The sequence below is a fragment of the Nerophis ophidion genome, linkage group LG11, assembly GCF_033978795.1.
Source record: "Nerophis ophidion isolate RoL-2023_Sa linkage group LG11, RoL_Noph_v1.0, whole genome shotgun sequence".
Taxonomy (NCBI): Eukaryota; Metazoa; Chordata; class Actinopteri; order Syngnathiformes; family Syngnathidae; genus Nerophis; species Nerophis ophidion.
In genome coordinates this window covers 45,989,397-46,002,561 of record NC_084621.1, presented here as the reverse complement: position 1 = coordinate 46,002,561, position 13,165 = coordinate 45,989,397, and the positions used below count along the sequence as shown (strand labels likewise).

General features: G+C 37.5%; 1 protein-coding gene across 1 annotated transcript in view; it reads left to right on the top strand.

The window, feature by feature from the left end:
• Nucleotides 1-13,165, top strand: part of sntb1 (syntrophin, basic 1) — a 144,492-nt gene that overhangs the window by 118,828 nt on the left and 12,499 nt on the right. The window contains exon 7 of the mRNA XM_061916150.1: nt 3,820-4,049. Coding sequence (XP_061772134.1) covers nt 3,820-4,049 — 230 coding nt within the window. The remainder of the gene's footprint in view (nt 1-3,819; nt 4,050-13,165) is intronic.

The following is a 13,165-nucleotide window of genomic DNA, read 5'->3' as shown; positions in this document are numbered from 1 at the left end:
AACATCAATGAATGACTCATTATACCAAATTTGTTGTAAAGTGATGGCAACAACAAAACATGCGACCTGACCAAGTTTTTCCAACAGCGTAAAAAACTGCTCTTCAAAATGTTTAACATTGATTGAAGTTCAATTTTTGAGATTGACAGTAAATTTGACTTAGTTTTCTTTTATAATTAAGAATGTTTAAACTTTCTTGAGATTCCAGTTACAATGGTAACAAAATATTAATGAGAAATAGTTTATTGTGTTTGAAAGGGTTACTTGCATACATTAGTGCTTAAATTAGTCTCAAAATAATTCTCACAATAATTGGCAATATTTGTGGGACAATATATCGTGCAGTAAGTTTTGTTATCGACATATGTTGTAATAAAATAAAAAATAACAAGCCAAGCCTGCCTGTAATGAGTGTTGAAGAGCTTCATGCAGAGGACAGAATAACTTTTAAAAAGGGGGCCAAAGCAGGAAAACACAAACACGGCACTTTGTTTGATTGACAAAAATAAAATGAAAACGCTTTGAGGTTGGACTCATTTGCTGGAACATTTCAAAAGAGCCCTACTAAATTACGGAAAGAAAAAAACAAAAACTAAACCATTTCAAAACATCTTTGCCAACAAATATTGATTGACCAGGTGACATTTTTCACTTATCACAGAAATGTTATAATCAGCTGTTCAACTTTGTTGAAAGCAATTTCTTTGCAGTGGACAGCATTGGCAATATTGATGATGTGAATGTTTCCGCACAAGAAGTAAAATATATTGCAATTAAACGAATTATTAATAAGGCCTGTGGTGCAGATAAAATATCTGCTGAGCATTTTAAATTTGCAAGCCAGCAAACTTGATTCTCTGTTAGCCATTTCTTTTACTGAGTTTTTAGCTCACCATATTTTACCTCGTTCCATGTTGTCTGTAACTTTGGTATCCATTGTAATAGACAAAACTGGCATGATAAATATCAAAGATAAAGATCGCCCTTAAGCTCTAGCAGGTATTCTACGTAAGGGCAAGAGTGGGCAAAACCCCTTCAAATAAATGTTTTGCCCCCTCAAATCAAAGTCTTTGAAGTTGAGATAATACATTTTAGTATACCCACAAATCGTATGTATTACAAATTGACAAAATCATACCCAGTAGCGGAGAAATCCGCTGAAAAGGGACACGCGACAATGCTCGTATGATATCATCTTCCCTCTTTTCTTTCCATCACGTGTCAGGCTCCCTCAGCCCTCAGTAAACCAGTGTTGACAAATTAAAAACAAGACTAATGGTTGTCAGGAACAAAATCCAATCATATTTAATTTGTTGTGTAAATGTGTGGGACAAATTCAGAATATATCCAATCCCAGTTTTTTTAATACCGTACAACATGACAGAGAGTACCGACGAATGTGGCCAATCAGATGTGTTTCCTTCTGAGATGAGGAAGTTCAAGTTCAAGCCAAAACAAAGCGGTGTGGATTTAAAGTGTTCCACATCATAATATACACCTGGGATTCACTTCTTGGATTGAAATAAAGTTGGTAAAAAATCATAAACAACATCAAGCTACATAGTTTAGAGACTACGCACTGCAAGATAGTTCCACACATCAATGTTCTTGAGCACTGTGTAATGAAGGTTGTTGTCTTCAAATACAAAGTTTTTAGGAACGCCCACAGTGTTCAACTAATCAACACTCAAAACTCCCACCTCGCTACTACTGTAGGAACTAAAACGAGTTCTTGTAGAACTAAGTCTTTTGGTGGAAACACAGGGGGTACTTTATTTGCCTGGGTAAGTGAGAAAGTTCCTGCGATGAAATAAGGCCTAATAATGGTGCCTCTGCTTATATGGCATTAAATAAAAATTTCTGAATGTTATTTATTTATTTTTTAGGATGTTGTTTTTTGATGTCTTTATCCTTTGCTATTGGCAATGTTTGTGTCCGAAATAAAGAGATGATGATTTTTTTTGTTTTGTTTTGTTTTAAAACATAAGACAAATGACAGGTGGAGCAGAATTGGTTGGAACTTTGTGGTCCTACTAGAGATGCGCGGTTTGCGGTCTCATCCACGGAGTCCGCGGGCAAACCGCGGGTCGGGCGGTTGACATGACGATAAAATAGATTTTAATTAGATTCGGGCGGGTGGCGGTTGAACCATCCGGAGACATTTGATATACATGGTTCTGGGATCGGTATCCTTTGCCATTCAAAGAGCCATTTAAGACTGCTGGCAGTCACCCAAGTATTAAACATTAGTGCGTGATATGAAGCCATTGGCTTTGTCGCCTTCTACATCATACACGATCTGCTTGTCAGTCCAGCATCATGTTGTGTGTAGCTTCGGCGGCAACACGCACACGACTGCAAGGCATACTGGGTGACACAGAGTACACTAATGGTTGTGATATAAACAATTTATCACTCTTAGTAATATGCGCCACGCTGTGAAGCCACACCAAACAAGAATGACAAACACATTTCGGGAGAACATCTTCACAGTAACACAATATAAACGCAACACAACAAATATCCATAATCTTTTATATTCATGACACATCCTGACTATTTTATACACCCCAACCCCCCCCCAAGCCCCCCCCCTAGGTAAGGTGAGCGGGGTTGAGGGCGCGGGGGTGTAAAATATACTCAGGAAGTGTCATGAATACAAAGGATTATGGGTATTAGTTGTGTTGCGTTTATGTTGTGTTACTGTGAGGATGTTATCCCGAAATGTGTTTGTCAATCTTGTATTGTGTGGCTTCATAGCGTGGCGCATATTAGTAAGTGTTAAAGTTGTTTATATCACAACCATCAGTGTACTCTGCATCACCGAGTATGCCTTTCAATCTCATACGTGTGACTGCGGAAGCTGCACACAACATGTTGCTGGACCAACAATCGGTTCGTACATGTTGTTGAAAGTGTCAAAGGCAATGGCTTCACAACACGCGCATATTCTTGTCATCAGGATGAACGCCATTGAATAGTCGCGAGAACATTAGCGGCTCCAATTGACTACATTACTCTATGAAACAGTTTTAAATAGCTCTGTGAGTGGTAAAGGTTGCTAACCTCTGATGTAATTCAGCGGGCAGTTGGCGGGCGGGTACGGTCCCGATAAAATGTTGGTTCGATTTCGGTGATGCGGATGATATAAATGCCTATCCGCGCATCTCTAGGTTCTACTATTCATGCTCCTTTTGGGTCATTTGAACAGTGGATTTTTGCAGACGGAACTGCTTAAAGTCTCTGAGGTCAATTTTAATCTTTTTGGTTCACCTTCTGGAACTTGGAATTTTCTCACCTACTGTAAATGTCTTTAATCTTAGAGGATTATTCCCCTCGTCAATCAAAGAAACCAGTTCATTTGGCTGAGGTGGTCCACTGAGAAAGTGTTCCTTGTCAGCATTGTGTATTTTGTCGTTCCAGCTTGCTGTCTGATTTTAAAGCTAGATTCTAAAGACAACCTCACCCAAGTGATCGAGGTAGCTGAGATCAAATGTCACATTTCTGTGTTGCGTCTTGTTATACCAGAATTACTGTAATCTATGCCAATTTTCTAGCTACTGTGTGATGGAAGGAAGACAGAACAAGTTATTTATGATTTTTGTCATTTTCATACTCCCTCAGGATAGGCTTAGCTACTGAATGCTGTAAAAGTCATTGCAGGTCAGTAGTCATCATGAGACAATCACATCAGTGTACTGAACCGCGCAATGCTTAAATTTTACCAAGCATAATTTACATGAAACACGATTAAATATTAAATACGCCTCTCTGGACAAAAAGTTCCTCTAAATACTGCCTGCTGTATGAATGTTCCAGGTTGCCTTTACCTGGGCCAGGAGTGCCGCCTGGTGATCCACTATGAGCACGGCATCTCTGTGGTGGCTCCATCCAAAGCCCTAGATGGTGAGAGCGGGAAGGAGGCGGGATCTCACACACCTACTGAAAACCGAGCGCTCCTTTCCTACCCCTATGAAAAACTGAGGATGTCGTCAGACGATGGAGTTCGGATGATATCCCTTGACTTTGGAGGAAAAGAGGGGGAGATTGTGAGTATTTCTCTTTCTTTCAAAGTTTCTGGGCTATCTAGTTGTGACAATGGATTTTGGACATTTTTCTTGGACGTGATTCCGTGCCTCTAAGACTAAGCATTCGTTTTCTAGTCAAATTAAATTACACGTTTCTATGAGGTGGCGACTCGTCCAAGGTTTACCCCGCCTTCCGCCCAAATGCAGCTGGAATAGGCTCCAGCACCCCCTGTGATCCCAAGAAGGGACAAGCAGTAAAAAATCCATGGATGGATGTTATGCACATAAAAGTAATTGAGGGTGAGTAAGTATAATGCGCATTTGACTTTTGGATTATTTTGAGTCTTGGTATTTCATTCATATATGGAATGAAATCATCGAGAACTTGCGAGGAGCGGTTGCATTAAAGTAATTAAATTGCTCGGCTATGTTACATACAGTGGGGCAAAAAAGTATTTAGTCAGCCACCGATTGTGCAAGTTCTCCAACTGAAAATGATGACAGAGGTCTGTAATTTTCATCATAGGTACACTTCGACTATGAGAGACAGAATGTGAAAAAAAATCCAGGAATACACATTGTAGGAACTTTAAATAATTTATTTGTAAATTATGGTGGAAAATAAGTATTTGGTCAACCATTCAAAGCTCTCACTGATGGAAGGAGGTTTTGGCTCAAAATCTCACGATACATGGCCCCATTCATTCTTTCCTTAACATGGAAAAACAGAAAAACAGCCCCAAAGCATGATGGTTCCACACCCATGCTTCACAGTAGTTATGGTGTTCTTGGGATGCAACTCAGTATTCTTCTTCCTCCAAACACGACGAGTTGAGTTTATACCAAAAAGTTCTATTTTGGTTTCATCTGACCACATGACATTCTCCCAATCCTCTGCTGTATCATCCAGGTATCCATTTTGGTATAAACTCGATTCAAACTTTTTGCCCCACTGTACGCGCATGTTAGTGTACAATAGTGCTTTAGTGAAGTGAAGTGAATTATATTATTTTCACACTTTTTCTCTAGTGACTAAAATCGCTTTACATATCTAAGTTACATTTAAACCAGTGTAGGTGGCACTGAGAGCAAGTGGGTAAAGTGTCTTGCCCAAGGACACAGCAGTAGTGACTAGGATGGCGGGAGTGGGGATCGAACGTGGAACCCTGAAGTTGCTGGCACGGCCACTCTACAAACCAAGCTATACCGCGGGTTTGAATGGCATAGTGACCGTAAACCCTTACTTTGCTAGTTTGTTGTTTTCAGTGTACACTCGTACTTGAGAAGACCAAATCATTCGAAAATTTCCGAAATTTTCTTTGGGGTGTCCGGATTAACATTTTTTGGTCTCAGATCCGATCTAATTTTTGAGTTTTGATGCGATGGTGATGATGTTTCATTTAAAATAACTAAAGTAAACACAATAAGACTTTTTTTTAAATAAAACTTATCTTATTAAATGTTAGTAGTGTTGTAATAGATAGATAGATAGATAGATAGATAGATAGATAGTACTTTATTGATTCCTTCAGGAAAATTTAAATTCCAGCAGCAGTGTACAGAGTTGAGATCAATCTAAAAAAAAGTAAAAAGTAAATAATGGGGGTTTAGATGGAAACAAAATAGAGAAATATTACAATAAGAATAAAAAATAAAAAGCAACAATTTGAATAAAAATATAACAGTAAAATAAGAATATAACAAGAGAAAGTAGGCAGTAGTGACCATGTTATGAAAACGTATTGCATTGTTATTGTTTTGCATCCCCTGTCATCCTTGTACCCCCTGCCCCCCGCCCCAGAGAGGAGTTGTACAGTCAATCGTCTAGTGTGTCACATTGACATTGTTGAACAAAATATTGCAAAATAACTTAACAAAAGCAAAAGTTACTCATCACATTTAAATGATCTGGTTACATGAAGGCTTTGAGCGCAAAACCCAGAGACTTACTTCCTGAGTTTGTACGCAATAACAAAAATGACTCAACAACATTTTTTAATAACAAGAACAAAATAGAGAACAATATTGATTTAATTGTTTTAGTATTGTTTATATATTGATAATATACTAGGTTCATATAGTACTGGTATCTAGATTGATCACTCCTACTTTACATTGACGCTTTAGCGGTTAGCTACTTGTGTCGTCCTGCTCAGTGCGTGTGTGCATGTGTGCGTGTGTGCGTGTGTGCGTGTGTGCGTGTGTGTGTGTGTGTGCGTGTGTGTGTGTGTGTGTGTGTGTGTGTGTGTGTGCGTGTGTGTGTGTGTGTGTGTGTGTGTGCAACATGTTTAGCCATTCCTTCGCCTCTAGTCCTCCAGTGAAAATGATACATTGGAGAAAGGTTGTTTATTTACCGCCACTGTGGTGAAAATTAGTGTCTTAGAAGTAGATTTGTACTGTGGATAGACGACGCATTCGTTGAGGTTGGCTCTCAAATTTGAGCTGATGTTATGGCAAGACACGCACTCTCCTGGAACTCATGCAACTCATGCATGTGCGCAACAAGGAATATGGAAATGTAATTGTGTCTCCCTGAGCGTGCATCCCTGTTGAAGAAATCTTTCACTTGAGTACAATCTTTAGCCATGTACCATTGGAACACAGTAAAGATTTTTTTTTTTCAATTAGAGAGCAATTAAAAAGGCCTCGATCTGATCCCATGATCAGGATCGAGACAGCTCTAGTTTTTTTATCCTCAAGAATGCAAATCTAATTAAAGAAGATATTTGCAATAGCTCAAAATTTTTTTTTTTCTTATTGCACTCATATATAAATAAACATTTAACATCACATATACATTTTATGAAGGCAAATGTTGGCAAAGATGGCTTTAAACAGAGAGGACAGAAGAGAGCGGACACCATATTCAGACTTTGCTAAGAGTTATTATTGCAATTTTTACGACGGGGCATGTGCGATGTCACGAGCTGTGATATGCGAATGCTTCATTCATTTTTGTGGGGATGAAAATAAAATCATACATAATTGGAAATAAGAACAATTTCCATATAGACCATACTTTTTCCCAAGCTTTTAACCCTGCGGTTTATACATAGCTGTGGCTAATCTATGGCTGTTTCTTCATTAATGGCTACATTATGGAATGGATTAAGCAAAAAAAATCTAACTATGTACCAAAATGAGTAACATTATGAAATTGTTCCTAATCAAATTGTTTACAAAGTACAAGGAAAAACAATCTGGATAAACATCTTGAACCTTATTTAAAAAGGACAAAATCTTATTCATCTCATAAAGGATGAATAAAGACATCAATGACTTTTCTTGTTTGTTTAAACAGTCTACCATTTGGAAACAATTAAGGTATGTGAATAAACATTCACCAAATCTTTCTAGGTACATTGTATTATTCTCCTTAATTCACAATGTATCTGTATATATATGTGGCTTATAGTCTTGTGTGGTTATTACACGAAAAAAAATTAAAATTCTTCAATGATTTAGTGAGTGTGGCATGTATATTGTTGCGGCTCGGCCTGGGCTGAAAACAAATTTTGCTTGACGATATATTGCGAATTATTGCCAATAAACAATATGATTGCCATTTTTTTTTTGAGACCAAAAAACCATTGATGTAAAGATTGTGCAGTCCGTATTTTTCGGATTATAAATCGTTTCAGAGTATAAATCGCACCGGCCGAAAATGCATAATAAAGAAGGAAAAAAACACATATAAGTCGCACTGGAATATAGGTTGCATTTTTGGGGGAAATTAATTTGATAAAATCCAACACCAAGAATAGACATTTGAAAGGCAATTTAAAATAAATAAAGTATAGTCAACAATGGGCTGAATAAGTGTACGTTATATGACGCATAAATAATCAACGGAGAACATGCCTGGTATATTAACGTAAAATATTATGGTAAGAGTCATTCAAATAACTGTAACATATAAAACATGCTACACTTTTACCAAATAATCTGTCACTCGTAATCGATAAATCTGATGAAATCTTTTTCATCGATGTCGCTTCCAAACAACTCTGCCAACTCCAAAGGTATGCGCCGCTTCCTCTTGTCGTTTTCTGCTGCATATTTCACTACGTTCAGCTTGTAATCTGCAGTACATTATTTCCCTTTCGGTGCCATTTTTGTTCAGCCCTTCTCAGTTTTTATAAGTTACCGCCAACGTTGAAATGATCCATCTTAATAGCTACGGCAGTAGCATATAGCAGTTAGCATCCCATGAGCCACAATGCACTTCTGCCATGACCCTCCCCTGCCGAATTCATATTGGTTCACATGTGTTTGAAAATTCCTGACGCGTGTGTGACAATTGCTGACATTTTCTTCGTCTCTTCCGCGAATGAGATACATAATATTTTTTGATATTTTACGGTAATGTGTTAATAATTTCACACATAAGTCGCTCCGGAGAATATGTCGCACCCTCAAACTATGAAAAAAACTGCGACTTATAGTCCGAAAAATACGGTAATAATAATGCATGTATTGCAACGGTTAGTCGACATTGTTGACAAATGTCAATAATAAAATTTGTCGTCGACAATTATATTTGTCAACAATAGTCATGACGTCATCGCTCATGTTTTTCTGACCGAAAGTGGGTCAGCGCCACCACTCCTATGTAAACACCATGTGAATTGTGAAAACGTTTCCTCTTATTCTTGTTAAAAACATGAATACTTTGCTCATTTTGCAATGCGGGCTTTGTTTTTAATGGGAGTTAATCTGGCTAACAAAGAGTATACTTTGCATTTGGAAGTATTGTGAATTGATGTATTCTATGTAAATAAAAAAGTAAAAATGATTGATTACTCTGTTGAATTGTGTTGAATTTACATTTGGAGTTTTGTATGGATCAGGTAGTGACAGTCAATTGACAGTATTCTTAATACCATACATGATGTGTGTTTGTATGTAATGTTTTATATTATATTGTTATTTAAATAAATATTATAAAATCATAAATACAACTATGGTATCAGTGGCCATTGTATGATTGCCATAAAATAAGTTGTCAGAAAGTGACATAGTCTTTGCGCATGCGTGGACCGATCGTGGCTTCTGGTGCCGATCGTGTAGCGACAGAGGGCAGGCTAACACATTCACGTAAATATAAACGGACACAGATGGACTAATGCAGTTTATGATAACAGAACAAGACTCTTTGTTTGGACCCTCAATTTCGCAGATTGATAAGACCGGAAAAAAGGTTCCATGACTGAATTCGTAACTCAAAACACTCGTATCACAAATCAACGTCGCCCATTGAAATTATTGTAATCAATTTAAATTGATGCTTGGTCCCCCAAAAACACCACCATTTTAGTTTCCGCATGTTAGGGAGTCCTACATTTCATGGACGTTTGTTAGTTTTTGCTACAGGTGACACCAATATCTGAGGTAAATTTTAGCACTTGATTATAAAACAGCTCCTGGAAAACATTTCAACTGCAACCTTAGATGCTATCAGAGTGTTTCTCTCTTCAGTGTGTGGAGGTCCATGCAGGTTGGTCTTTTTTCAGGGGTACCACTCAAAAGAAGACAAGACCAAAATCTGTACAACTAAACACAACTGTCACCACCTAATGTTGGCATTTTCATTTTGAAAACATCAATATTGGCCCTGCGATGAGGTGGCGACTTGTCCAGGGTGTACACGGCCTTCAACCCGAATGCAGCTGAGATAGGCTCCAGCGACCCTAAATGGGACACGCGGTAGAAGATGGATGGATGGATGGATGGAAAACATTAATATTTTCATCTCTTGAAAGATATTTGACAACACTGAATATTATTGTGGCTTTCAGTTCCAAGACTAAGCTTTTTAAAGGCCTACTGAAACCCACTACTACCCACCACGCAGTCTGATAGTTTATATATCAATGATGAAATATTAACATTGCAACACATGCCAATACGGCCTTTTTAGTTTACTAAATTGCAATTTTAAATTTCCCGGGAGTTTCGTCTTGAAAAAGTCGTGTAATGACGTGTACGCAAGACGTCACGGGCTGTTATGAATATGAGCGCTGCGCACACACACAGCTAAAAGTCGTCTGCTTTAACCGCATAATTACACAGTATTTTGGAGATCTGTGTTGCTGAATTATTTGCAATTTGTTCAATTAATATTGGACAAGTCAAAGTAGAAAGATGGAGTTGGGACGCTTTAGCCTTTAGCCACACAAACACACGGTGATTCCTTGTTTAAAATTCCTGGAGGTGAAACTTAACTATAGATCAGAGCGCGGTCAAGCCAACATGAATCACGATGGAATGTCAACCAGCAGGTTTCGGTGAGAAAATTGTGGTTAAAAAGTCAGTTCTTACCGGAGATCAGCTGAGCTTGTGCCGTCCATAGCTGCCGTCGACTCTCCTGAGACACTGCGCGTCAACACACCCGTGGAGACACCCCTCCGACTATCAGGTACTGTTAAACTCACTAAAACACTAGCAACACAATAGAACGATAAGGGATTTCCCAGAATCATCCTAGTAAATGTCTCTAAAAACATCAGAATCCGTCCCAATGCAATCGTGTTTTTTTTTCTTCTTTTTTTTTTCTTTTTCTAGTCCATCGCTATCAACATCTTCAAACACGAATCTTTCATCCTCGCTCAAATTAATAAAGGGATATTGTCGTTTCCTCGGTCCGAATAGCACTTTTTGTTGGAGGCTCCCATTAAAACAATGTGAATATGTGAGGAGCCATCAACATGAGACGTCATCGTTTGCGACTTCCGGTAGAGGCAGGGCATTTCTCTTAACACTGAAAGTTGCGAACTTTATTGTGGATGTTCTCTACTAAATCCTTTCAGCAAAAATATGGCAATATTGCGAAATGATCAAGTATGACACATAGAATGGACCTGTTATCCCCGTTTAAATAAGAAAATCATATTTAATTAGGCCTTTAAAGTACTGGTAGAGACACCAAAATCTAAACTCTTTAGGTAAAGTCAGATTTTGTATGATATAAAAATATGTCGATCACATGTTACTGCTCAGTCTACGCTGAAAGGAATCCAAATGGCATCGTTGTCAACGTGACTTCCTGAAAATCCCAAGGCACAAGTGGTTTTGGCTGATGGCTCATTTGCGCAAAGACAAAATCTGTCTGGCTTTATCTTCATCGTGTTGACTTCAGTGTCATTATTTGGCATAGACACTGTATGTTTCTAAATTTGTCTCTGCGCTTGACTCTTTAGCTTTCCAGCAGAGACACTTGGATCGAACCAAAGCAAACTAGTGATCTGACAATGAGACAGAAGCTCTGCATGATAGCACTGTTTTTTTTAATACAAGCACAAAGTGCAATGGCATTGAAGAAAATACATGTATTATTTAGAAGTCGTCATCCTAACATATTGTTATGTTTCATTACTTTGACATAGAATTATTTATTTAAAAAAATACTTTAAACTAAAAAAGAAATTATATAAAATTGTAATATTACATTTCTTTTCTTAGTACATTTTTCTTCTCAGCGTGGCTTGAATGCTACTTTGCACTGATAAGCTAAATGGATTATACATGTCAAATTAGATATTCAAAATTACGTTTTAAAGATTTTTTAAGTAGGAAGTAAAGTACAGGGCTTAATCAAGTCGCCACAGTTTTTTAAAACAGTGTTACTTAACCATATGGGCCACAGCAGTACTCGGTTGTAATACTCTTTTCCACCACTTGTGGCAGTAATAACATCCATCCATCCATTTTCTACCGCTTATTCCCTTTGGGGTCGCGGGGGGCGCTGGTGGCTATCTTAGTTACAATCGGGCGGAAGGCGGGGTACACCTTGGATAAGTCGCCACCTCATCGCAGGGCCAACAATAACAACAAAAAGAGAAGTCTGGATAAAGTTTGCTAAAGTCATAGAAAAGTTTCTTAAAAGCGCAAAAAATTATGACTAAAGTGGTGAAAATGTATTTTCATTTGCTACTTTTTGCATTTGTATTTTCATTTAAATTGTATTGAATTTTTTTTTAAGAACCATACTTATTATTATCATTCATTATTAATTTAGTAAGAGTTAGTAGCACTGCGTAATTGTATGTACTATACTTCTGTACTAAACTTCTCACTATTATGTTAGATCCACTATGGACTGGACTTTCACAAAATTATGCTAGACCAACTCGACGTCCATTGCATCCGGTCTCCCTTAGAGGGGGGGTGTTCACCCACATCTGCGGTTCTCTCCAAAGTTTCTCATAGTCATTCACATTGACATCCCACTGGGTTGTGACTTTTTCCTTGCCTTTATGTGGGATACGAACCGAGGATGTCGTTGTGGCTTGTGCAGCCCTTTGAGACACTTGTGATTTAGGGCTATATAAATAAACAGTGATTGATTGATTGATGCTTGATTAATGTTTATTTTCGTAATCAGCCTCACCAAAGCCTTGATAATAATCTTTGTCAGTAAGACATGGTTTCATATCAGTTGACAAGTGTGTCCTATTAAACTGTAAGTAGGTCAGATATAATTATTGAATATGCTTAAAATAAAGAGTAATGATACTAATTCAGTATTAATATTTGATTGTGTCCCAGCCCAGATTTAAAAAAAAATAAAGAATCCCTGTGTTAAAACACAATAAAACATTGGCATTTTTAAAAATAACAAAGGAAATAAGTAATAACTCGATTGTCGCTGTCAAATTTGCGGCAAATAGCTAGAATGTGTCATCAACATGTGTTGTCACTTTAGTGTATCAGTATGTGGACTTAAATTATGGAATGGATTAAGCCAGGGGTGTCCAAACTTTTTCCACAGAGGGCCGCACACGGAAGAATTTAAGCATGCGGGGGCCATGGTGATATTTTTTATTTTTAAACCGTAACAAAATATATAGATTTTTTTTTTTTTTAATCCTTAGGGCTCCTGGGGAGCATAGAGGTTCTCAGTAACTAAAATGTTAAAAATAAATCAAATTATTATTATTATTATTTATTTAATGCTTACAGTAAATCTCTATATCAACTTGAGGTTGATATAAAGTAAAACAAATAAGGTTTTATGCCTTCTCTGTCAAAGACAACTTTGTTTTTTATAGTAAAACTGAAATATGTACTTTATTGATTCCTTCAGGAGAGTTCCTTTATTGAGCAATTAAAGCCCTCAAAGATCAACAATGCAGGAC